The 26,978-nt window shown below is 42.1% G+C and overlaps 1 protein-coding gene across 8 annotated transcripts in view; it reads left to right on the top strand.

Moving 5' to 3' along the window:
• PLCL1 (phospholipase C like 1 (inactive)) overlaps positions 1-26,978 on the top strand; it is a 187,204-nt gene that overhangs the window by 125,332 nt on the left and 34,894 nt on the right. For 7 of the 8 annotated variants that reach the window (XM_084523508.1, XM_084523511.1, XM_084523513.1 and 4 more), the window contains exons 2-3: positions 19,923-22,394; positions 24,519-24,722. In XM_084523508.1, coding sequence (XP_084379634.1) covers positions 19,923-22,394; positions 24,519-24,722 — 2,676 coding nt within the window. The remainder of the gene's footprint in view (positions 1-19,922; positions 22,395-24,518; positions 24,723-26,978) is intronic. The other variant, XM_084523509.1, reaches the window with a different exon arrangement.

Raw genomic sequence — 26,978 nt, 5'->3', positions numbered from 1 at the left:
TACTAATATCTAATTTAAAAGCACAACCTTTGTTAAAGGAATTGTTCCATTAGCAATCTCTTTCATTTAACTGATGTTTCAGAAAACAGTGAAGATGGTAACAATTTTTGAGTTGAGGGAAGAACAATTTGCTTTTCCCCCAGATTACTTTCTGTACTTTGACAAACACAGCGTATGTTCATTTTACTCTTTCTTGTTTGGGATTCTTCTTATGGAGTTAGCAGCTTGGTATGTGAGATGTGTTCATGCCCCTTCTAAATTGGAAGGTGTGCACCATTTGTATCGAGGAGACAATAACAGGTTGAATACATTCAATTTTCAGCACGCTTCGTTGTGAATAGGTAGAGAATAACAGCTGATGTTTTCTATAAGCTGCTGTTTGCTTAAAGAAGGTGTTTCAATATTTGCTGGAGTCTGTAAGCTCAGTCATTCATTTCAAACAGTGGTTAAAAACACAGCTGAAGTAATTTAACGTATGGATTGTGATTTGGCTCTCTGCGGTCTGTGTCTCCGTGATGGGTTTTGCTCATTGCCGTGAGGCCGATGGGGGGGCTGCTGGTGTGTGCTGTGTGCTCTTTGTCTCGACCCTTAAGAAGCTGACTTCCTCCCTGCTATTTCAGGAGGTCATTAGTGATGATGAAATTAGAGGTTTATATCTTTAGGTCCAAGTCATTATTCCTAATTTAATCAATGCATTTGAAAATGTTTCCTCTAATAAAATTGTAATGACTTTACGTGATTTGTCATGCTTATCAAAAACATGGCTTTAACATGTTCATATTCAGAGGCACTGAGCTTCTGGAGGGGAGCATACATCACGTCGGTACATCAATTTGCTGCCTCTCTGTCTCTCCAGTGGATGGAAATAGCCGGGGCAGTGCGGTGGTGGCAATGTACGGCCAGTGGGAAATACTGGGAGAGGCGCTGGGCCTGAGCAGGGCTGGTTCTCTACCGCCTTTCTTGTGGCTCAGCTGCACGCTTCGTCTTGGTGTGAAATCATCTATTAGTGGGCTTATGATAAAGAAGAGAAGAACCATCTATAATGTAGAGTTTGACTGGAGAAATGGCTTTTATGTTGCGCAGGGAATGAGATAAATAGCACCCCACGATGGGAACAGAATAACTAAGGCAAGGCAAGAGCAGTGGTGTTACAGCAGGGCCAGGTGTTCACTTGCAGGGCTTTGAATAAAATGCATCTCAATGCTTGGTTCTGTTTGCAATATTGTTCCTGGAAGGTGTTAAGACTACTATTTAATTCAAATTACCTGTTTTTAAACAGTCTGTGGTGCATGTTTGTGTCCGGGCAGGTGAGGAAGGAGCAGCAGACATTAACTTGCTATGTGCCAGCTCTGTTAGCATCCCATCTGACCCTCAGCTGCTGCTGCTCCATGCGTTGTTCTCACAGCTCAGCTGGGAGAAATTCACATTGGGCCCTTGGCCCCTCACCTGCTCCTTTGGGGCATGGTTAGTATGGACAAACCCAGGGGGCTTACTTAGTTGGAAAGTCTGCTGAGAGCCCCACATGGGTATAAAACCATTGTGGCAGCACCTCTGAGAACAACACAGGCCTTTCTGAATGTCATCCTTCCCTGCAGGTGCTGAATTTATCCCACCAGGGCTGCTGAGGGAGAGGTCTGGGACTTGGCTCTGGCGGAGATCCCACTCCTGCTCAGCAGCCTGCGGCAGGAAGCACCCAGGGGGGTTTGTCTGTCTGGTGGCAGCGGAGCGGCGCCGGCACCGTGGCTGGCAGCACGGCAGCGGAACTGGCAAACGGCGGTAGGCAGATGGCAGGTCTCACACTAGAAGAGAGGATGTGTAAACGACCCAAGATAGGTTTTAACAGTCTTGTTCAAAGCCAGAAGTATGTCACTGTGTGAGCTCTCAGTCTAAACATCCCTGTGAAATTTCAAGCCTTAAGTCTACTTGTGCTTTATTAAATAGCTCTGGCAGCCGGGCTGCGAAGGACCAGCAGCATTGTGGGGAAACATCCACCCCCAGAAGGTGTGGGGTTGTCCACATCGTTTCTGGGCAGAGCCATCGCTGGTGACCTGGTGGCATGGCAGGGACTCTGCCCTGGGGGATGGCTGGGGGCTGCTCAGGTTATCCCTGGCTCTCCAGGACAGAAGCTGCGTGTGCTTTTCTGCAGTCCTGCGCTGAGTGCTCCGTGGGGATGTGCTTGGTCTCTCCCCAGGCTGGTAATTTTTTCCCATTCCAACCCCCTATCTTTTTTTTTTTTTTTTTTTCCCCCCCAGCCGATCTGTTTTAACAGCAAGACTCAGGGAGGAGGAATATTTCCTGTGCAGAGCAAATTGCCATGTGCAAATATGTAATGTAATTCAGCTCTGTGGAATTGCCGTATCCTGGAGGAACAGCAGCACTGGAGCTGCCCATTAGTAATATTCATTTTATTTTTTCAGCCTTTTTAATGCTGCAGAGAAGTCATTTTCTGTCCCCAGCACCTGGCAGGTACAGTGATGTTAGATACCTCAGGAATGGAAAAGGCAATAAATGCAGTTGCTGAGAGAGTAGGAGAAAAATTGCCAGAAAATTGGGCTCAAACTATTAGCAGCTTGAGCATCAGAACCTCATCAAAAACCCCAAACTAGCTCTAGTGATTAAACTGCTCTCCTTTTATCGACTTTCAGAGTGCAATTGGCAGTAATGTTTGTCAGGAAGTAAGCGTGCTTAACGGAGAAGGGAAGTTTATTTTTTCAGGTCATGTTTAAAGAGGAGGGAAAGTTAGCGTGAGCCAGGTATCAAAAGCTCTTTAGCTTGTCCACTTTTGCATGGATTTAATGACTTTTCCTTTGTGTTTATAATTCCTTCATGTATCAGTCGTTTCTTTTTTGTTTGACTTATTCTCTGCAACTCATGGCCTAGTTCTCATTTGCACATTCACATCCCCATTCACAGTAAGTGTACGTAGTAATATGTGATGTTTTATTGTCACTCTCATTTAATTTGTAGCCCAAGAACAAAGTTAAGCCACAGAATGGGCTTCATTTGTGGAGTCAGAAGAGGTGTCTCCACAAACGGCCACCAGCGTAGGCAGGGCCCGACTGGGTGTGCTAGGGGCTTGGCCAAACCACGCATGGATCTAGAAGTTCAGACCAAAGCCAGGGGCTAGTTTGGGGCAAGTGAACCCCTGTAGGGACGGGACGGTCCTGGAAACCTCTCATGACACAGGCACACAGGGAGATGGCAATGTCAGGTAGCACGTGTGCTTAGGCGTGGCCACTTCTGCTTTTTCTGGATTTATTGCAGAATGACATGGGCTTCCCCTTGGGAGAGTAGTCCTCTGTGGAGCTGGAGGCAGTTGCTGTGGGAGGAGAGCGCAGAGGCAAGGGCAGGGAGAGGAAAGCGGGCGGCTGCTGGCTAATGGCGCAGTACCCTTCGCTCCCTGAGCTCTGATTGCAGCAGCCTGAGGGACCTCCTTGTATTTCAGCCATTTCAGGATCCTAGTGAGACATGGTGGGAAAAATGTTGCAGTCACAGGCATCTAGAGATCCAGCTGAGCATGTCAAAAACCAAGGAGTTGAAGGCTTGGGTTTTGCTAAGTGGCAGTCTTTTGGCTGATGAGTGAGAAAGCTGTTTGTGTCTTAAGGCGTGCATTAGGCACACATGGTGCTAATATACAACATCTAGGAGCTATTCTCTTTTACATCCCTCTGCTAGTAGAATAACAGTTTATCTGGGTAGTCCTTAATCCTGCAAGCAAGTAACTGGCAGCAAAATGTATGTTTAGAGAGAAAATACAACCCCAGGACTTGATTTGATGGCGGTTGGTCCCTGATGCGGGCTGACCAAAGTATTGCTTGAAACTTTTGCTCTTTTATTAATGTTAGGGACAAAATAAATCTGTTCAGTACCAACTGTGCATCACCACTGACATTTTAATTTCCAGTTAAAAGATTTTAATTAAAATCTGATATCATTTGGTGTGAAAAATGAATTAATTGAAATTATACATGCAGACTGAACTAATGTCAATTCATGTATTGGTTTCAAGAACAGCTCTATCTGATTAATCCAAACAGTAGCAACCTATGCTGGAAGGGGCTTCTGGTTGCTCCTTTTCTCTAATTCTGCTGTTATTCTACCAAGGTAATTATAAGGAGAGAAGTTTCGTGCTGATATTCCCAGTTTCTCTCAGCTGGAGTTCTTCCTCTTGTTCTGTTTCTCTTTCCTCTTCTGGATGCCACCTGCTCATCCCTGGGAGATGTGACTGCTCTCTGGGCTTTAAGGAGACATTTGGGTGGAGGAGAGTACTTGCTTTGGAACAGCCCAGGATGTACCGAGGTGGTTTTTGGTTTGGTTCATTGGCTTTTGTTTTGTTTTGTTATAAAATGCACTTGAGAAGGTGATGAAGTTGCTCTGAGGCTCCTTCTTAGGTGTGTGTTGGCCTGTGGTGTGTGCTCACACGGCTGCACACGTATGCTCCTCCTACCCATGTGGTTGTGACAAGTCACAGGACTGAATGTGGCTTTGTTCTTGATTCTCTGTTATTCGCAAATGGAGTATAAACATGTCCAGGATGTGTATTTAAAATATATTTATTTGCCAAATGTTGTCTGTCTCTTTGGTCAAGAAACTCCACAGGCTTACATAGGAAAACAAGTGAAAAGATTTTCCAGGCCTTTTAGTCCCATTCTTAGCATAAACACCAGCATCTCATAGACATTTTCTGTTTCTGAAAATTCTGTTCAAATTATGGGCAACGTGTCACTCTCTTAGTGAAGCTTTGTATACAAACTGCTTGGGAGTGATTTTGCTTTTCCATTGTACCAGCTCTGCACAAAACTATGGAATAAACTTTGTGCCATCACTTCTGTGAAGCACACAGAGAGGAAACTGCAGAAGTAACAGGGCACTTCTGTGTGTCTCTTCTGGTACTGCACGAACAAGGACATTCAAAAAAGAAGAGAAAAAAAAAGAAAAAAAGCAACAAAAACCTATTAGGCTGAAACATTTTAGGCATGAAACCAACACTTGGTGTTAGGTAAAGTGAATCATTTTCTGCCCTGCTTAATTGTTATGAAACTTACGGTCAAATGTACGGTTTAGGTTAAGAGGTTTAAAGTCCATTTCTCTTACCTTCCCTCAATTCCTGTTTATGGTCAAATATGAAAAAGCTCATCTTCAGATGTGTGTACTTTTTTACTGAAGATATCTTGAGCAGTTTAGTTCAAAAAGTGTTCACAACTAGTGAGTGGTATTGTTTCTGCACTTGCAAAGAAAAGCCTGGTTTTACTAAGACAACTGACTTATTTTCTCTACATGCTGATGTAATCCTACTGTGAAGCTGTGATTCATGGAACATGTAGGATTGGTTAAAAAAAAAAAAAAAAAAGAAAAAAGCACAATCTCTGAAAACAGTGGGGTGATTTTGTGGTTCAGTATAATGGTGTTGGCAGTGTTCATTGCTGCTCTGCCCTGCAATTCCTGCACAACTGTGGGTAGCTCACAGAATTAATCAAAATGCTCAAATGTATTTTACTGAGCCCAGCTCAGGTAACCCTCTGAAAATGCTCTGTTCTTCAGTTCTTCACAGGCTTAGCTTCCTTCCTTCTGCCACTTGAGAGATCCATATTGAACCCAAAATCAAAAGATATGCTTAGACCCCTTCCTAATTTATCCTTTGCCATTGAATATAGCAGCTAATTTCTGGATAGTGCGGTTTTCATTGTTTCATTCCCTTTTCCGTGTTGAGTTTGAGTTTACTTTGGTGTATGTGGTTATTGATAGGATAAAATTTTGTATCAGGGCATAGGAAGGAACTGATGGCTGAGGTTGTGTTCTGCCAGCATTTTAATGCAAAAGCACCACAAACTGGTCTTTGTGTGTGTTTGTGCACAGTGCTGGCTGAGCAACCACACTTGATTTGGAGCACTTGCACTAGTGTTTGTGTTTTAGGATGCTGGCATATTGAAATGGCAAATGGTTGCTGGATGAAGTATTAATTTTTCATGAGGGTGATAATGCCATTTCAATTTGCTGAGGCACAGCGGTGCGCTTTGACCAAGGGGCAAATATTCAGCAACTGCAGAGTATCCAACATGCCTAAATATACCTGGTGGGTGAGAAACTCCTTGGCAGAAATAAGCTGGTTGTGGAAAATTAATTAGAAATGCATTGTGTTCTGCAACACCTAGTGAAAAATGTTTTCTTCTTAACTGCATGGAGAAAGTTGATTGTTTTTCTTCTCTCCATTGATAATGATCCTAGCTGAAAATATTGTCAGGAAAAAAAAACACACACAACACAAACAACTTTAAGTCATTTTGTTCATATATAAGCAGGAAGATGAAAACATTTTCCATAAGCTTCAATATTGATTCAAAACTGGAGAACAGCAGAGACAAAAACCACTGAAATAATGAGCTATGGAGTTTATTGGCTGTGATAGTTCTAATAGATTTTTTTTTTTTTCAATCTAGCTGTAAATGATCTGGTGCTACTACAGTGTTCCATGCTTCCTTCTGGTTCCAAATATATCTTGGCTAGAAAACACGGTATAAATAGGAGTAGGATTTTCATGAACTTCAAACACTGTTAGACACTGCTTTCATTATCACCCGGTAAGTCTGTGTGAAGTAAGGCGATTTATGATTCAGACTGCAGATAATATTAGGGCATTCATACTTTACTCTTGGTGTCCTTGGTAAAACAGAGGACTGAAGCATGTGCTGCATACCATTCAGCGTATACAAAGACACTGTCCAAACTGTTTTCTCTGTTTTCTGTATTTCTGCTTTAAGAAGTGTGATGGGAGTGCTAGAAACTGCACCAAAAAGCAGCGTGTGCCGTATGCAAAAAGTAGAGCTGTTGTGCCATTATGTAAGGTACTTGACATAGAAGAGTCACTATGTTCTGCATCTGAGAGAGGAGACTTAATTAAGACAGACAAATTCTCTTGGGTGAAACAAGATACAGCATTGATTATGCTGCAGTTCTTTTAAATGCATTAGCAAAGTCTTCATTATTATAATTAAACAGATATAAAATATGTCTGCCCTTCATGGCATAAAGCTTTACTTTAGTGTTAAGACTGGAAATTTCATGAAGAGCTTTGAAATTGAAAGCTGGCAGGCAAAGCATCTGAATTCTGTAATTTTCAGAAAATGATACGATTTTTTAATTATTGTCCTTTTTAATCTTCCGCTAAGAGACAGACATTAAAAATTATAGCAAAATAGCATCTTTACAGCATTTTGATTTTCCTTTGATTACTAACTGGCAAAAATACAGTATCATTTGTGAAAAATGGACCTTTAAAATTGACTTCTTCAAAATACTCTGGGTTTGGAGCAGTCCCACCTGAGAGAAGGCTGTGACCCTGGCTTACTGGCCCATGCGGGTCACCTACTGCTGCCCAGCTCTCTGGCAGGGCACTTCCTTGTCTGCGTTTCCTCTCTTTTTCCAAGGAGTTAGCAAGTCCTGTGGCCTTTTAACTTTGTGTACTGTAGAGCAGTGTGTCAGGGAGCATTCGTTCATCGTGCCCCTGCTTAAAGGAATAAATAAAAATAACAAGAAGGAATAAAAGAGGGAGATAATTCTTTTAGAATAAGAAAAAGGCTTTTCCTTAATTTTTTTTTAAACACATTTACTTATGTAAAAGCACACTGACAATATGGGTATTAGCTGTGGACGTCTTCAAAAGCCAGAACAGTGGTGCTTAAAAAGGATTTGGGGAGATGGTTGAACAAATGCCCAGGCACACCTCTTTTATGCTGGAAAGAATATTAACAGATGAACTGCATGACCATGGAGACTAAATGTGTGTGTAAGTGTTTGTGATATTAAAGTTTTAAATGAGCAACTGCTAAATCACACAGTTGTTGCAAATCGTAAGCTGTTTTAAAGGACCCACTGAATGGGCTTTGACTTCTGAGCTGATTTTTGTCCAAAGAAAAGTGGTTTACAGTGGTTAACACAAATTTTCTGCAGATACATTTCCTTATTTTTTTTTTATGCTCTCTGTAAGTAGCTTCCATTCTTGTGACTGTGTACAAATGTAGAAAGTGTGATGTCTGCTTGGCACGCGTGGCTGTTGCTTAATTCTCTGCAGCATAACTCTAAGTCACTCGCTTTGTCCCAGCTTTTGAGGCATGGCTCACTCATGTCACACTTGTGTCACTATTTGCAGAATCACGCACTGCTGGTATGTAACAGATGTCTGTTCAGTGCCATTCAGGCTGGCTTTGGGAGCATGCCTGCTGATGCTAGTGGCAGCTGAGCCTGATGACAAGCGGAGCTTGGGGCTTAGCTTGGGGGTGCTGAGAGGGGCAGGGGCTCGGGGTGTGCAGTGACTGCTGCGTCAGGGACCCATCCTCACCCTCTCTGAGCCCTGTGCCTGCTTCACATGTCCAGGCAAGTGGCACAACATCACTGGGAAGGAATTAAAGATGTATCTACATAAAGTATGTTGAGGGTTGTAAATCAGGTCTTGCTTTCAGGGGCTTGGGTGCTTTCAGGCAGAAATAAACCCAACTGTTCTGCAGCCTGGGTGCCAACCACTGAGTCCTTGCAAAAGAAGCATAAAGCAGTAAGCACACTGTTATATTGCAGTTACAGTATAATTGTATTTTGGTTAGATTTTTTTTTTTTTTAATACCCTTACTGCCGCTAATTCATGATGTACAAATATTAGCTGGATGGAAGCCGTTCTGCCAGGTTGGTGATACACTTCAGCCGTAATGATGCATGTGCCGTGTGAAACCCAGGAGACCATAATACTCGGGCATGCAGCTAACTCACTCGTAAGAAAAAGGAATGATAATGGCTTAACAAAATATGTGACCAGAGCAACATTACATTACAACAGCAATCCTTATTAAAAAAAAAAAAAAAAAAAAAAAAAAAAAAAAAGTAAATAAGCAAAAATTTGACTTGAGCTCCTGGGAGTAGGAGAGTTCTGCCCCTGGAGGTAGGTAGCTTTGGAGAAATGCGCTAAAAATTTTAACACCTCTCCAGAGTAAGTCAACTCTTCTTTAAATAAATCAGATGTTTATGATGCTGCAGTTTGCTGTGAAAGCTTAACAAGCACTCATATCCTGCACCATTTACTCCTGATTTTGATGAGTAGTGCAAACATTCAGAGTCTGCATTGGTTTAAAAAAAAATAAAAAATATCCTTACTTATTAGATTCAGGTAATCCGATTTAATGCGGCTTCCACAGCTGTCTCTTCACTATTTGTTTCCTCTGTAGTATTGGGAAAATCTTTGCTTCTGAGGCAGACATTTAGCTTGTTAGACAATTGCCAAGTAGATCCCTGTAATCCCCCATCACTTGCATGTCAGTTTTAGCCCTGTAACTCCACGTAGCAGTGTGGTTCATGGCTTGGTGTGGCTGCTCCGTGGGCTGGGCTTTTATCAGCAGGTATAATTTACACCTCAGCTTAGCTTGTCAGCCTAACTGTGCTGAAGGTGAAAATAGTTAATATTGGAATGTGTGCCTAGTTGCTAAAGAGAACAAACAAAAAACAACACTGACCAAACAAATAATAATAATAAAAAAAAGCCCACAGCCCCTTGTAGATGGAAGTAAAATCCTTCAGAAATAGTTGAGCATAAGTCTACATACAGACACACGTGGCTAGCTGTATGTGCACTTTGATAGAGAAGAGCTACCAGAAAGTTTTCCCTAAACCGGATTTTGTGAGAAACCTAGCTTTATGATGAATCTTATTGGCAGGGGACAGCAAAGAACAGAGAGGACCACTGAAGGCCACAGCCTGTGGGGAGATGAACCCACAGCCTCCCATGCCAGAAGCGCCCGGGGGCAGCAGTGTGCCGCAGGGATCTGTGTGTTGGGCTCCCATGCAGGTGGTGCCTTTTGTACCCTGCTGTATGAACTCCTGCACCTCAAAGACACTTTGCTAAATTCATAAACGATTTCCTCCGAGGAGCTAATGGCTTTCTCAGATATGCTGGAAGTTACTTTTCTCTCTTATGGAAAGCTGGGACCTTTAGACAACAGCCTTGAGTCAAAATTTCACCCCAAGTACATTACAGACCGACTAAAACAATGCTTGCCCACATAGCTCGTATTTGGCTCTGTTTTCTGTCTCAACATATTTCATAATTCAGTTATGGATAACAAAGAAAAACAGTCCTATTATAACAATTTGACTATCTTATCCTATAGATTTTTTGGAACTTCATTGCTAAATTTAAGGATTTGTGTTGATCTGAATCGGCATAAATGTAATTAATGAAAAAAATAATTTAAGTTGATTAAAAAGGGCTTAAAATAATGTGATTAGACTATCGAGATTTGGGTGGTTTATTGGATTATGCATGTTATTCCTGGAGGATTGTTATAAGATTCATAATGGAATTAAATTGGCCATCTTATTTTGGGTCCCCTGTGCCTAATAATGTACAGTGCCGTGATAGCAGACTAGCATGTATAGTCATGGTTAACAGTTTGCTACAGAATAATACAGGATTGAATTTTTGAGCTAGTATCAGACTAAAATATACTGCTGAAATCTGCTATGCTCTCCATTAGATAGGACTTGAATGAAATCACAATCGATCTGATGTGACATCCTTTTGGAAGGAGTGCTGCTGAATGTGTGTCAAGTGATGGAGACTCTACTGTCATCATGGGGAGTTTGTGACCGTGGCCAGCTCTCCTCACTGTTTGTTGTTGTTTTCACTTTGAAAGTGTCAATTTACTGCAGATGAAAGGATGTATCACAGGACAATAGTAATCTTTATATAATCATCTATAATCTGCAACAGTCTACATTTTGAGTTTATACAGGGTCACTATGAGAATGTACTTTGAAGGACTTCTTAAAGTAAATTTGCTTTGCTATTTAATTCAACTACTGATTTGAAACCATTAAATTCTGAATAAAATGGCCCAAATATGGCTTTAATATCTTATAAGAATCGTGCTTTAAAGTTGTTTCTTATTTTAATTTGGGCTTCTGCAATTTTCTTACAGTTAGTGTGTGTGTTAAACTAAAAGAATCTGGGATCTCTTACTTTTATATGTCTTCCAAATCTTCCTGATTCTTGTGGTTCCTGTGAACTCTCTCCAATTTTCAGCATAATTTCTAAACTGAGAGTATCTCATGATCAATGATTGTGAAGATACTAAACTTCTCTGTCCCTAGCAGGTATTATATTTATATAGCCAAGTATACCATTTTGATGTTTTTGTCACATTTGCTGCCAACCAAGCAGGTGGTGGTGTTTGCTTTGTTATTTGTTTTGTTTGCTTGTTTTTCCAAAACTACTGTTTCCTGGATCACAGTACTGTAAGTAAGGCTTGCCCTTCATGTTTCTATAGATTTATGTCCTCACATTTTGGTTCCTATTGGAACATACTTTATTTTTTTATGCATCGCTTGTCAAGCAGTCTTTTGATCGTTGACCCATATTCTTTGTTATTCATCACTGTTCAAATCTCTGGACTCCATGTATACTACTGATTTTATGCTTCCTACCAGGTTACTTACAAAATGCTAAGCGGAATTGGGCTAAGAACAGGTCCCTGCAGGACCTCATTTGAAGCACATCTGCATGACGAGTGTTTCACATTTACTCTCACATTTGAGGCATATCGTTTACCCAGTGTTTGATCCATTTAATGTCTCCTGAATTGATTTTCTATTGCTACATCTTAATCAAAATCTCATCTAGTACCAACTCAAATGTATTGCAGAAACCATAATATAGTAGCATCTAAGTATATTATGATGACTTTATTGCATTTATCAACCAAACTTTTAATCTCATAAAAGAAGAGCTATGAGGTTAGTCTGCCAGGCACTGTTTTCCTTAACGTTGGAAATAGTGCTAATGATTATTTTATTCTTTGTCAATTAAATCTTTTTGCAGCTCTTCCATAATTTTGACAATGAAAAGCATCCACTCACAGATAAGCCGTAAATCCAGCATTTAGAGGTCCAACACAGATGAGTACGAGTGGTACAAGTTGTTACTTAGCCAGGTCTATTCAAACTGGTTTGGCTTTTCCTCCTGAGTTACTACTGGAATTCTATTACCATTTTTTAGTAAACAAATGCTCTTTTGTACTGTTAAGAGTACCAGTGTTGCTGCTCAGTGATGTGCTGCTGGTGGGAACTGTCTGTTCCTGATACTTTCAGGAGCAAAACAAACAATCCCTCTGCATGCTCCCTGCATAATTGCCACTGGCCACCAAACTGTGGCCACTACTTGTATCAACTCCTCTGGTTGCTGCAGTTCCTGGTCTGTTTTTTTTTTCTTTTACTAACGTCCTACTCTTTCTCACTTTATAACCTCCACCACCAACTTTTCTGATTTTCAGTTTGTAATATACCGCTTTCTTGTAGCTGATTGTCTTTCCTGCTCAAAAGGCAGTATTTTTAACCAGCATAACCTTCTTTCTGGCTTGTCTGGCTTAGGTAGCGTTTTCTGTGGGTTGACGAAGATCAGAGAAGGTTTAGATGTTTTAACTGTATCCTGTAGGTATTCTCCTTGTGGCAGATTTGAAGAGGACTCGACGCAGATAGAATGGAGGCCTCTTCAAGAAAAAAAAAAAAAAAGTCTTTAAGGTTCAGCTAGGTCAAATCCTTGCTATTCTCTCGGAGTTGTAGTTTTGTTTTTTCTGTGAACAAGGGGTGCAGAGAAGGTCTCACTCAGATTTAATGTCTGTGTCTTAATAACTAATTTCTTCTAAATACCAGGTGGATATTGTTTCAAAGAGCTGTGGAAATGAACAAATTCACTGCAAGTAAAAGCCCAGGGGAAGGTGTGTACATAAAGTATCCTTTCCATGTTGGGATTTCTGTGTCATGAGCTGTGTCACTGTCCTGCTAGGGGCCTGGGTAAATGGCAACAGAAAGCCCATCCTTCAGAGTTTCAAAGGCTTCCAGCCCTACGGGGGCAACATGGCCCCACGAATCATGTCTTACAACGTGTTACCAGAATAAAGGTCGCTCAGCTTTAAGGTATTTCCCCTCACCCAGTTTTCCAAACACACCCCCTCTTCAGCGTGCCCTGTAAGATGGCATTACAGCAGCAGCGGTCAGGAGTGTGCCTGCCTGTCCCTCCCCTGCTGCTCAGCTGCAGCTTTTTCTGCAGTAATCCATGCTTTGGTCAGCACAAAGCCCCATCACAGCAGTCCCTTCTGTAAGCCTTTAAATCAACTTGGGAATTTTAGGTAGGTATAAGTTGGGGGAGCTCGTATTGCCAGAACTTTTCCAGTTAGTTTTGGTGCTGGATTGTCTCCAGATTCAATTTAAGGCATGAATCTATTGCATCGAAGTAACCTGGGACCTTCCAACCTGAGAGGGACTTTTGCTGTTGCACTTAGTAGAAGACCTCTGTTCTTTTTACTCAGTTCTCCATGGTCTGGAATAGCACAGATCTTGTAGTACTCAGCACATCCTACTTGTCTGCAGGTGGGGACTGATAGGAGGGAGGATTAGCTCTGTAAAGCAAGTCTGAGATTGCTGTAGGGTTAGCTGCTTTAAGCAGACACACTTTTTAATTTTTGCCTTCAATTGCTTCCAAAATAGCCTCAGTAGAAGACTGAGGGTTTGTGCTGTGGAGACCTCCTGGGAATGCTGCAGCTGGGATCTCATTTTCCCAGGGCTTGCTGTTAGTTCTGCTTTAAGATAGAGTGTCTTCCTGTCTTTCTCAGGTTTATATTCCCTTAGAGCATGAAGATAAATTCAATCCATGTCCAAGGTGCCCTCGGAGACTCATAAGCATTACAGCCTGCAAGGAAGCAGAATGCTTGGAAATAACAGAACATCTGGTAGAAGCAGTGGTTGGAGACAGTAAGTCCAGTGGGCTGTGTGAGTCCTTTCCAAATTAAAACCATGTGGTTGGATGTGGCTAGGAGTAGATCTGGCACTGGGAGTGTCATAAGGGAAGGTTTTGTTCTGGGAGTATGAAGAGGATCCATGAAAAATCTTTATTGGGTAGGGTCTTCCACAGTGTAATACAGAGGTGTTGCATGTAAGTATTAAAGTGTCATCCAGAAATTAATTTCTGGATAGAATAGATAGATACTTATATCTTTGTTTAAGGGATGTCATGGAAACCAGTTGAATGGTGAAGTGTAGAGAGAACTTGAGGAACAGTGGTGGCAGAGGGAGCTGTGACATGGTAGGATCACTACAGGCACTGAACAGTTCTTCATGTTCTTGTGCTCTTTACTTGTTCTTGACATTTGGCTTCATGGCCCTAAAAAAAAAAAAAAAAAAAAAAAAGGTTGAAATAGTAACTTCAGTGTTATACCATGCCAGAAAATAAACCTTTCTTGCATTATGTGGACTTCGTTTCTTAAAGTACTTTCAGAAGGAGTCTTTACATGCTGCTGCTTTTTTCTTCTGCTGTCACTTGTCATGTATGCAGCAAAGGTAAAATTTCTTAAAGGAAAAATAAAATAGATTTGGCAATGCTAGTGATTTAAAACAAACCAACCAACCCACACAACAAAGCATTCTTTGAACAGCAAATTATTTTGGTTTAGATGTTTCTTCTCAAAGATCTCCAGCCATTCTTTTCTATCTCTCTGTCTAAACTTGTCATTTCTCTTCCGCATGCACTCCAATATCTTAAAGGGATTTTTAGTACTGGAGAGAAAGAGGAAAGCAGACAAGCTGTTGTAATCTTGCCTCCTCTTGAACTTTTCTGGAGGGTACTATCCAGCATCACAGAATAGTTGAACTACTGTCTGCACTGAATTTTCCTGCCTGTGGGGTGCCCATTCTGCAGGGTGACATTTCCTCCCTTTTTGATGAGAAGCTGACTGCAATGTCACCGTTACAGGTCTTGGTGACAGTCCTTCCATTCCCATAGCCAACAGCTGGGTAGGCCTGGGAATCTAGGAAGAGCCTGCTGTAAATGCTGATACTGCAGCTCCCCATCACACTTTTCTTTCCCCCGTGTGTGAGAGCCCTCAGTCATTGCTCACTCATGAATGAAAATTGTGCTTAGGCTTTTGCATGGAGCTTGAGCTCAAGTTAAATTGCTAAGTAGTGAGAACTAGTTGGATTTTTCAGACTATTTTGGTATTTGCAAGATTGTTGGATCTTGCCACCTGAAGCTATTTCTTATATGTCGTATTTTCGATCTGCCTTAAATTTTCTGTTTATTCCATGACGTGCATATCTCAGTTTTTAAGAGAGGGTGTGTTAAACTTTGGATTCAGTCCTTATTCCACACGTGCTCAAATCCCTGAATTAGCAGGAAGTTTGCCATGGCAAGACTACCGCAGCATCAGCATCTGCTCAGCTGATCTGCTGTGTCGCGCTGTTTCCCAAGGGCGAGTGGCAGTATCCCTGCGGCCACACAGGGATATGGATGTTGTGTTGTTCAGTGCCTCTGGAAAGGTGGCTGCTTCGCACCGTGAGTTGTCAGCACGGATGCATTTTTTGAGTACGTAACCTTTTCTTTGTAGTTCCCTAGGTTGTCACAGTGGTTATCTGATACTTGCATCCTGCAGGCCTTGCCAAGAAAGATTACAGGGAGTTCAGCTCGTTAATTTGTTGCACAGCAGAGGCTGTAACGAGAACCAATGGAATCTGTGAAATGGGCTGTTCTGGGATGCGCTGTGAGGGCGGCCAGAATGTGTCTGAGATTCACAGAAAAAAAAAAAAAGTCTTTGCATCTTGGTAATGAATGCCAATTTCTCTGAAGAGCACTGTCACCTTCAGTAATAACCTGCCAGTGCTACGTGTGCCAGCTCTGAGTCGCCTTGTGCACGAGGTCTGCTGGCAGCCCTGGCCCCAACCCTGGTACAAACCTTCTCAGCTCTGGTTTACTTCACTGTTGAAAAATTACACTATCATTCGTCATGCAAATTCAAGGTGTTTTGAGTGCATTGGTGGCACACTGACATTTTGTCACCACAGATTCTGTGAATCTTTAACAATTTGGGGGACTGGGATTCTTGCGGTTCATGAGAAATACCTAGAAGCATCCCAAAAGGTAAAAATGAGTATCCTTATTCTGTGGGATTCTTTTTGTTTTTAAAATAAATAAATAAATAAAGGGAAAAAAAAAGAAAAACCCACCTTGTAGAGTGTGGAGCTAACTAGTTTCTCCTTGGGAAAAAAAATCAGGTAATCAGTTGGCCAATTAAGTGGATCATCTGCTGTCAGCAGAACAGATAGCTTTTAGGACACATTGTTTGTCACGGTCTATTTCTGAGTTCAGACTACGTTGCCTGTTATCGATCTCTTAGTGCTAAATTCACAGGAAAGAGCAAAGATCAGAATTAAGCTTTTCTTTTAGCAATGGTGATGCTCACTGGTGAACATGTAAATTGTTTTTTTGGGGGGAATGGCTCTTAACTGCACTTAACAAGTTCAGCTCTCAACAGGGATACTGAATTTCACAGCCTTTCACAGAAGCCCTGCACCTTGTTAAGAGCTTTTGGTGTCTTCTGTTAGAGATGCTTTTTGCCTTTCTTGTCCTCCTAACAGCATCTTGGAAAGCAGTTGATTTTGTAGTGGTCCTTCAGGTAATTTACTTTCAGATAAATTATACATGAGCTTGACTTCCAAGTGCAGGGCTGTTATGCAGCCACTGCTGCCCCATTTCTTAACTTCAGACTCAACAATTTATTTCCTATAGTTTTGCTAAAGGCAGTGGGATGAGGTGGAGTGTGTGTTTATTCATAATTTTTGTAACCTCACATATTTATTTCTGTTAGCTCTTTGATTTAAACAGCAGCAGATTGAATGGTCAAAGGTTAGGCTGGATAGGGTGGAGTTTTCCCACAGCTGCTGATGGCTTTCTGATCCTGCTGTTTACATATCCAGTCCTTCTGACGAGGATGATGTATTCGACAGGAGAGCTTCTACTATTTTGGGAGCATGCTTAGCCTGGAGCTCTCGATCCCTCCCTTAGAAACCTTTGGAAAACAGTCACTGGCGACTTTAGGGTGCAATCAGGCCAGCACTCAGATATGTCCTTGGTGCTTGCAGATTTCAGTACAGCTGTACATACACTGAAAGCTGAGCGTGTGCTGAAGTGGGCCTGTGGTTGAGATCTCAAGGTTATTTTCACTTAATAGATACTGTGCAGGCTCAGGAGCAGGAGATGGGATCAGCCAGTTTTTTACCTTATGGGGGTGATCCAAAGGAAACCAAAGTTTGAGTCACTTTGAAAGAGCCTTTCCCTTGAAAGCACAAGGTCTCCCATGTAAGCAGATTTTCTCTGTGTGTGTGTGCTTTTTGTGCAAAATGGTTGTGTTTTTTTTCCCAATAACAATATTTTGCATGGAGCTGTGTTATCTACGTGGAAATCTGCACAAGTTCTCGTTGATAAGTGCAACATGAAGCTGAAGCAGGTCTGTTCAACTGAATATATTTATGGCAGTTTTATTCATTTGTTTTAAATCACGGGAAATCAACTACTCTTAAACAATATTATGCAGCGTATGCTTATTCTTGGATTTTACTAAGCCGATGTGTTGTAAATGGGAAGAATTTTTGAAGTGCATTTTTACAAAATGCCCCAGGAAAGAAAAGGATGCACAGGACTGTACACCTAATGTCTGGACCTATTGTCTAGGTACAGTCAAAACCACCTGATAATTTTTAATGTAGTTGCTTTTGGGATTCCTGGCAACTGGTCTCAGTACATTCCTAGAGAGTGTGCTTTATAGGTCAAAGTCGAACTTGGAAATGCTATGGAGACAAATTCTGCTCTTCAGACACAAGACACAACTCAGCAGCAAATTGGAAAGGAATTGAGAACTCCGACATGAGATTTGACATTTCTGAGGTTTATGCAGGACACTCTGCTTGCGAATGGCCTTCTAGGAGCTGACCTTCCTCTGTATCATCAAATTATCTGTCGCTAACCAATACTGGGTGCCTCAGAGGGAGTGGTATGTGTTTTGTTTCTGTCCTTCCCAAAATTCTTATTTGAGGAATAGTCTAATAATTGTTCCCTTAAATCTAAACAACGAAGAAAGAAAACTCTTCTAGAACCTGCAGGGTAATCACCTGTATTTGTTTGTATTCATTAGCATCTATTGCTTGAAGATTTTCATGGTTATAGCTGCATATTAAAACACAGGGTTTTAAAGCAGCAACAGAACATTTTAACAGAAAGCTGTAATTAATAAGGCAACTGACCCAAGACACTCACTTCATTGACTTTACTCTATTTTTTTTATCTTAAAAGACCAATTCTGAGAAGTACTACAATAAATGGCTAACATAATTCTCCTTGCCAGTCAAAGTCACTCTATCAGCTTAATGAGAAATCTTTAACATAAGAAGTTTAGAGGTTTTGAGTTTGTTTCCAGTAGTTCCTATGCCTTTAAGCCCATTTGTGTGCAGGTGAGGTTTTGGAAATATTTCAGATGTTATTGAATGGAGTGAGTGAGCACTGAGCAATTTTGTAAAAATGTTTATACTGACAAATTTGCTGAACATATCTATACAAAAATGCAAGTTATGAGTGAAGACATTCTTACAAGTGTAAGACTGTTGCTCTGTAACTGTGAGAGCCACACGGGATCCTGCTTGGGTGCAGACAGTGGGGAGCATCGTGAAGATAGTGATGGCTGGATGGTGGGCATGCCTAGAGTACAGGGGCTGAACTTAGGATGTGTAGTGTTGTATGACTTGAGGAAGGGTGAATGATACAGCAGGTGCAGGGGGACTGCAGAAAATCAGCTCCTGGGGTAGTTTGTGCTGCAAAGGGTTTGGGAACTGCAGATTCTGGTGTCTCAAAGCAGGTCCCCCGGCTGCGGGGAAGCTGCTCCCCGGTGTGTGCCTGAGGGCTGTGCACAAACCTGCAGCAAGAAAACTTGCTCACCTTGAGACTCCCCTTCTGCCTGGAAACCGTGCAGGCGGCAGAAGTCCCTTCAATGGCAGAAGGCAGAGAACTGGGGAAGTATTGCCAGTGGCCAGGGAAATAGGAGGGAAAGCAGTTGTAAGAAGTGTTTTGCTAGGAACTACATCCTTGAATAATGTTTTAAAAATATTTTTATAGCTATTGGATAGTTTGCATAGTAACAGAGTAGCTGGAAATCGCACAGAGAAAAAGAATGATTTGCAATATTTATAATTATTGTGAAACGTTTTGAATTGATAATACATGGAGAAAAACTTAAATTTAGTTGCTGCACTAAAACCACAGAAAGCTTTGCAGGCAGTTGGATTTACATCCCACGGTAAGTAGGTACTTGGTATTAAAAACACAGTCACATGTGTGCAAGTATTTTCTCCAAAGGAGTTAGAAAATATGCCCTAAAGAAAATATCTTTGGCTTTCTTGCCTGGTTATCCACTTTTCAGTGATGTCTTGTGGTCCTGTTTCACAGAAAGTACCAGAACAACTACTTTCTAAAGCAGATGGAGAGATGAGCAAGTGTAAGGAAGGTTAGGGCTGAGCAGAGCAGCCGCAAGAGCCATGCAGTTGTGCACACAGCTGAGATGGGCTTCTCTGCCTGGTGAGAACATCCTTTGGCAATGGACACTAAAACTTGCAGACAGGAAAGCCCAGACTCTCCTGGGTGTGTATCTCAGAGGTCTGACTCGCAACTGTTGTTTGGTTTCTTTTTTTTTTTTTTTTTTCTTTCACTTGAAGTATTTAAGATTACAGAGAAGAGGCAGAGTTGAGGCAGGATGCTCATCTGTGGAGCACCTAGGTTTCACAACTGAATAGCACCTCCTCGCACCAGCAGCAAGTTGCTGGGATCTGGAGGGGAGTTTAAGAGCTACAAAAGTCACTTACGAAAACTTGGTATCTGTAATGCTGCAATCAGTCAAGTCACCATCGTTACGTTTTATTGCTCAGCAGGGAAATGAATGGTGGGAAGGGATAATGTGTTTTGAGGTTCAGAAGAACATGAATTATATTTACATAAACATCTCTATAATTTATGCACTTGTGGAATGGCCAGAGAAAACTTATTTATTTATTTTTTTATTGTAATTATTCTGCAGGATCCTTCAAACCAAAAATGTGGAAGAAAGAAAACTGTGTCCTTCAGCAGCATGCCATCAGAGAAGAAAATAAGCAGCGCCAGTGACTGTATCAGCTTTATGCAGGCTGGGTGTGAACTGAAGAAAGTTCGTCCAAATTCCCGGATTTATAACCGTTTTTTTACTCTGGATCCTGACCTGCAGGCTCTTCGCTGGGAGCCTTCCAAGAAGGACCTTGAGAAAGCCAAGCTTGATATTTCTGCTATAAAAGAAATCAGACTAGGGAAGAACACAGAAACATTCAGGAATAATGGACTTGCAGATCAGATTTCTGAGGACTGTGCTTTGTCAGTAATTCATGGTGAGAACTATGAGTCCCTCGACCTGGTTGCCAATTCAGCTGATGTGGCCAATATTTGGGTATCAGGATTAAGGTACTTGGTTTCTCGTAGCAAACAACCCCTGGATTTGATGGAAAGCAGCCACAATACCCCACGATTTGCCTGGCTAAAAACTGTATTTGAAGCAGCAGATGTTGATGGTAATGGCATAATGTTAGAAGATACATCTGTGGAGCTAATAAAGAAGCTTAACCCCACCTTAAAGGAATCAAAGATTAGATTGAAATTTAAGGAAATCCAGAAAAGCAAAGAGAAACTGACAACACGAGTAACAAAAGAGGAATTCTGCGAAGCATTCAGCGAACTTTGCACAAGACCTGAAGTTTATTTCTTACTTGTGCAGATATCTAAAAACAAGGAGTACCTAGATGCCAATGATCTCATGTTGTTTTTAGAGGCTGAGCAAGGAGTAACCCACATAACAGAAGAAATGTGTCTAGATATTATACGCAGGTACGAGCTTTCTCAAGAAGGACGATTGAAAGGTTTTCTTGCAATTGATGGATTTACTCAGTATTTGTTGTCCCCAGAATGTGATATTTTTGACCCAGAGCACAAAAAGGTTGTCCAAGACATGACACAGCCTTTGTCCCATTACTACATCAATTCATCCCACAATACATACCTGATAGAAGACCAGCTGAGAGGACCAGCTGATATCAATGGTTACGTAAGAGCTTTAAAGATGAGCTGTCGGAGTATTGAACTAGACATCTGTGATGGCCCGGATAACGAGCCCATTATTTGTAACCGTAACAACATGACATCGCCACTTTCCTTTCGAAGTGTTATTGAGGTGATAAACAAATTGGCCTTCTTTGCTTCAGATTACCCCCTTATTCTCTGCTTGGGGAACCACTGCTCAGTACATCAACAGAAGTTAGTGGTACAGCACATGAAAAGGATCTTTGGAAACAAACTCTACACAGAGACACCTTTATCCTCAGAAGCCTACCTTCCCTCACCTGAGAAACTGAAAATGAAGATCATTGTGAAGGGGAAGAAGCTGCCCTGTGACCAGGATATATTAGAAGGAGAAGTCACAGATGAAGATGAAGAAGCTGAAATATCCCGGAGACTGTCAGAGGACTTCTCAAGGGAACCGAAGCTTATCTGGCTCTGCAAAGAGTTGTCTGACTTGGTGTCTCTATGCAAATCTGTCCAATACAAAGACTTTGAGACATCCATGAAAGCTCAGAATTACTGGGAAATCTGTTCCTTTAGTGAGGCAGAAGCCAGTCGGATTGCAAATGAATACCCTGAAGATTTTGTCAACTACAACAAGAAGTTTCTCTCCAGGGTGTACCCAAGTGCTATGAGGATAGACTCTAGTAACTTAAATCCTCAAGATTTTTGGAACTGTGGTTGCCAGATAGTGGCAATGAACTATCAGACCCCAGGGCCCATGATGGACCTGCACACCGGCTGGTTCCTACAGAACGGGGGATGTGGGTACGTTCTCAGGCCTTCGGTCATGCGTGATGAAGTGTCTTATTTCAGTGCGAATACAAAGGGCATTGTTCCGGGGGTCTCTCCCCAAGTCCTCCATGTCAAAATAATCAGTGGTCAGAATTTCCCAAAGCCCAAGGGTGCATGTGCAAAAGGGGATGTCATAGATCCCTATGTTTGCATAGAAATCCATGGGATTCCTGCAGATTGCACCGAGCAAAGAACTAAAACTGTTCAGCAAAACAGTGATAACCCCATTTTTGATGAGAGCTTTGAGTTCCAGATCAATCTACCGGAGCTGGCCATGATCCGTTTTGTTGTTTTGGATGATGACTACATCGGGGATGAGTTCATAGGCCAGTACACCATCCCGCTGGAGTGCCTGCAGCCCGGATACAGGCACATACCGCTGCGGTCTTTCGTCGGCGATATCATGGAGCACGTTACCCTCTTCGTGCACATTGCAATAACCAATCGCAGCGGAGGCGGAAAGGCCCAAAAGCGCAGCCTCTCCGTGAGAATAGGAAAGAAAGCCAGGGAGTACACCATGCTGAGGAACACCGGTCTCAAGACTATTGATGACATCTTTAAGCTGGCCGTGCATCCGCTCCGAGAGGCCACCGACTTGAGAGAAAACATGCAGGTATGGCCGTCCTGTGCGCTGGCGTGTGCTGGGCGTGGAAGCAGAGATTCCAGTGAAAGCTGCCGGGAGGGCAAACTCGCTGGATCTGGTGAAGCTTCGGGCCCACAGCCATTGTCAGCTTTTAACTGCACATCAGCGGGCTGATAGCTGCGGGTGCTAACTAGCAAGCAGGTGTGGGATTAGGCAAAAATGTTTTAAAAATCGATGTCCCTTCTGAACACACACTTTGCTGGTTTTATTTGAGGAAACAGAACTGAGGGTACGTTTGTGTCCCCAGGCCTCGGGTCTTAAATAACTTAATTTCCTCGCTGTTCCAGGTAAATGTCAGTAAGCTTTTGTTTTGCTAACTCAGTGAGGGTTATGCTGTTTTTTTTGTTTTTTTTTTTTTTTGTGTCTTGAGTATAAGAAAGAGTGATGGATGTGTCATTAAGGTCTTGTCTACACCAGAGAAACCCACCGTGCTAAGAGCAGCATATTTCCCTGGGCGCCTGTTGCCACTGTTCACCCAAGGGCTGCAAATGTTTCACCCACACAGCTGGAGGCCACTTGGGCTGTAATTTCCTCCCTGCTAAATAGCCGTGTTGCCTTGGCTGGCCGAGTGCCTGCACAGACACCTCTGACACATCTTGGCTCAGTCGCTCTCCAGGCACATGCAGGTGCTGGCACTCAGCACAGCTCCCCCACTTCACACCTTGGTGGTCAGCGGGAGCTGATGTTGCAGCACGGCCAAGCCTGACCAGTGCTGGCTTCTGCTCTGGTGGGCGATTGTGCAGCTCTGGTAAGGGTCACCTCAGTTCAGAGGTCCGGGCGCTGCCTAGAAACAAAACTGAGTAGCATTAAACAATGAGTTTTCTCTAATAAATAGCTGAAATCAGCCACAACTATCTCCTTGGTAAAGACACAAAAATGATTCATTTTTCTTTCCAGAAAACAGGAGGAAAACGCATAGCATTTCATTGACCCCACTCTTCTGGACAGAGTCTAAAGCAAATTAAATGTTGGCAGCTGGAGAAGTTTACAAAATGACATAAGTTTTAAATCACTCCCAAAGGAATAGTCTAAGCATATTTTTAAGAATGGGAAACTCTTCCCAGCCTTTCCTTTCCTGCGGGTCTTGAAAGTACCAAGTTTGAACCGCTGACTCCACCTTCTGTTTAGGTCAGGATTATATCTGTGAACTGTAGGAAATAAAATGTTCTTTGACTTTGACTGAGGAATAGCATTAATCTGCCTGCCAAGTGAAATTTCAGTACGGTGTCTGAAATTTCTTGTTCTTGGGAATGCTCTGTAAAGACACAGTCATTACCTTTAACTGCATGCTAATGTATTTGATTAATGAGAGAAGTCTCTGTTAATTAGCTGGGCATTCTTCTGATGACTTTTTTCAGGAAGATGTGGGGTAACATTTACAAGGTATGGATTGTTATAATATTGTCTTGCTTAAATTTTGTGTGTCTTGGTCACTCCTGGTATGACTCAAGAGAAGCTCAATTATGAGGGTGAGTCAGCCATCCATCCACTGACTTGATAAATAAATAAATTCTGGCATGTTGGTTTGGTTTGACCTGTATATCCTGTATTGATTTTCTTACATGCGACGTAAGAAGGAGAAAAGAGTGTTTGTGTTTCTTTGTGATGTGGAAATGCAAGGCTGAAAACAAAGTGTGTTTTTCCTGCTTGTCTTTCCCATGGGAAATATGAGGTCTGTCAAACTTGTTCTTGCTGGAGGATGATAATGATAGGAGAACGAGGTGATTACAGCATCAAAAGCAATTGGAGTCGGAACAGCTGAGGAGAGAAATAGCATTTTAGGCTGGTGGTTTAATGTGCTGGGGACCAAAGCATGTCCCTATTGGAGCTGGATTTGTAATGCAGAGTAACTGCAGAACTGGCCACTGGGATATCCCCAGCAATGTTGTCTTGTGGACGTCTTGAGCACGCAAAACAAAACTCTGACAATCCTCTGAATGCTAGCCTGACCCTTCTGGCTTCAAGGCATGCCTGTGCTTGTATGTGGGCACACAGTAGAAAGGAGAAGCAGGAAGGCACTGCCTGGGTCTTAGCAGGTGGGTAGCTGATGGCAAGTGGGGATAAGTGCTCAGGTGTTTCTCTTCCTTCCCCCAGAACGCCATGGTGTCCGTCAAAGAGCTGTGTGGGCTCCCGCCCATCGCGAGCCTGAAGCAGTGCATCCTGACCCTGTCCTCGCGGCTGGTGAGCAGCGAGAACACGCCCTCCGTTATCCTCTGCATGAAAGATGCGTTTCCTTACCTAGAGCCTCTGGGTACCATGCCTGACGTGCAGAAAAAGGTCCTGGCTGCATATGACCTGGTAGGTGCTTCCCACTGCTACCCGTGGCCTTCCCCAAGGCTGTGAAAGTGGCCGACTGTTTGCTGGCTTTCACGCACCTTGAAGTTTCTGTGAAGTGAAGGGAGCTGTTCAAACGACTTCAGCTATGCAAAATTGACCTTTTATTGTCCAAATTGCCACACTGAGCTTTTTGTTGTTTATTTTTTTCTTTAAACACAGTTGTGACTAGCACAGGTTGGCACTTGAGGAGGGACTTTGTTTATAAAAATAGCAGCCATTCAGCATGTACCAGCAGCTGTTTGTTGTTGTCCTTGAGAGAAGGCACAAGATTTGTGTGTTTCCTTTTGCTTCCCTCCCCTCAGCAGAGGGCAAGGCCGTCAGACAGGGAGGCGCAGTGTGAGAGTACCCAGGCAAAGCTGAGCCATCCCCCTCCTGACGCCTTTTGGCAGCACCGTAAGTAATGCCTGTGTCCCTGCTAAACCAAGTAAATGTCACTCTTGGAGAGAGAGAACGCCGTTGGAAGAGAAGTTTTAAAATGCTGACTATTTTGTGGGAGGAAGGCAAGGGCAATATGGTATGGAAATACTTGTGAAATATAAAGAGATGAGCTAAGGTAAGTTGAGGCAAATACTGCTGGTCAGCCTTGTGTGCTGAGCACATATATCACAGCTGCTTGTGACTGAGTATCAGCTGCATGCGACTTCGATCGGCAGTAGTTGCTCTCACGTTGTGACTCTCAGGTTATTAGACTGCCCCATGACTTCCCATCCTTAGATCCGCATCAACTGATAGAAGGCTGTGTAGTTCTGTGAAACATGACTTAAATAAATCAAAATGCATGTTCAGCGCACCAGCAGTTATTTCCACATCTTGCGTTTGTAAGGAATGAAATGGCAAGTACCTTTGGGGACATCAAATTGCTTCCAGAGACCCTGAAGTGCTGCAAAGAGTGATTGCATCTTTGACCAGCTATTCTGTGTGCCAAATGCTCTCCTCTCCATCTCAGTTTTTGCTGCTATAACACACTCTGCAAGAGAAAATCAGCTGGGAGGAGGGGGAAAAAGGAAACACTAATATAATTAAAAGACATACTAAAATACTCTGAAAAAACTTTGCGTTCCTTCCAGGTAGTTTATCTTACTTGGAGGTAATAAAGCTGTGGTAATAAAATACCAGCTGTACCAATATCAGAAGGAGGATTTGAAGACCTGCCAGCTGCCATGTTTTAGATTTTACTTTTTTGTATGGAGTTGTTACATGGTGTGATGTTTGTTTGAAAGAGCAAATATCACAAAGGTAGGACATTTTTTCATATTGGGAGGCCTGGTTATAGAGATTTAACAAAATGAATGTGCCATCTCTTAACTTTGTAATTATGTACTGAAGAGTTTACATGGGACATTTCAAGGCCTCCTTGTGCTTTATAAAAAAACTTTTCAGTTTTAAATAGGTGAAAGGCCTCTTTTGGATGCAGATAAAAACACTTTTACAAATGGTGTTAGATGGTTGCTTTCAGGTGTGTCTCTGATTGAGGAAGATGTACCTCTAATGTCAGGATCTAGCACAAGGGCTTTAAAACTAGAGTGAAGGGAATTCTTCTGTGCCTTTGTAAAGGCTGATATGAGATGCAGTCCTGGTTAATGAGAACATATTACTTTAAAATATTGTTATTCATGTTGTCTGGCTTGGTCTGCATCTTATTTTTCTAAAACTATTTGCTTCTGAAAAAGCAAATGCCAGATTTAATGAGTGTTTTTGCTTTATCTTGGATATTTTCTTTTTCAGACAGTGTCAGCAGCAGAAGATTGAAATCTATTTTGTCTTCTGTGTATTTAAAAAAAATGAAGTTGCTATCAATTTTAATATTGAGAAAGGACTCCTGCTATGGTATTTATAGTGACTTGTTATACATGTAATCCAGGGTGTATTTCTTTACTAAGGAAATTGCTGGGATGAAGCTTTTCATGGTCAGTTTGAGTGAGAGGTTAAATCAGGCAGGCAGCATGAGATTCGGCTGGCTTGATGAGTGTGAACTAGAGGACAACAGTGAGCATTGAGGAAGATGTGGGGACAGAAAGAGAAAGGAGGAGTTTAACAGAAAGGGAGATTTTTTTTTGTGCTTTTGTTATCTAGGAAGAAATGCTTGGTAGCAGTGCGAATGAGAGCACGAAGAGATGTTGGTAGAAAGCAATATAAAATATTTTAGGTATAGTTAAAACAAACGAAGAGGATTTACTAAAATTTGGCCTTTCAAGTTGCTGATAAGCATGGCTTCAA

This window comes from Aythya ferina (genome assembly GCF_964211825.1).
Source record: "Aythya ferina genome assembly, chromosome: 6".
Classification (NCBI taxonomy): domain Eukaryota; kingdom Metazoa; phylum Chordata; class Aves; order Anseriformes; family Anatidae; genus Aythya; species Aythya ferina.
This window is presented reverse-complemented; position numbering and strand designations above follow the sequence as displayed.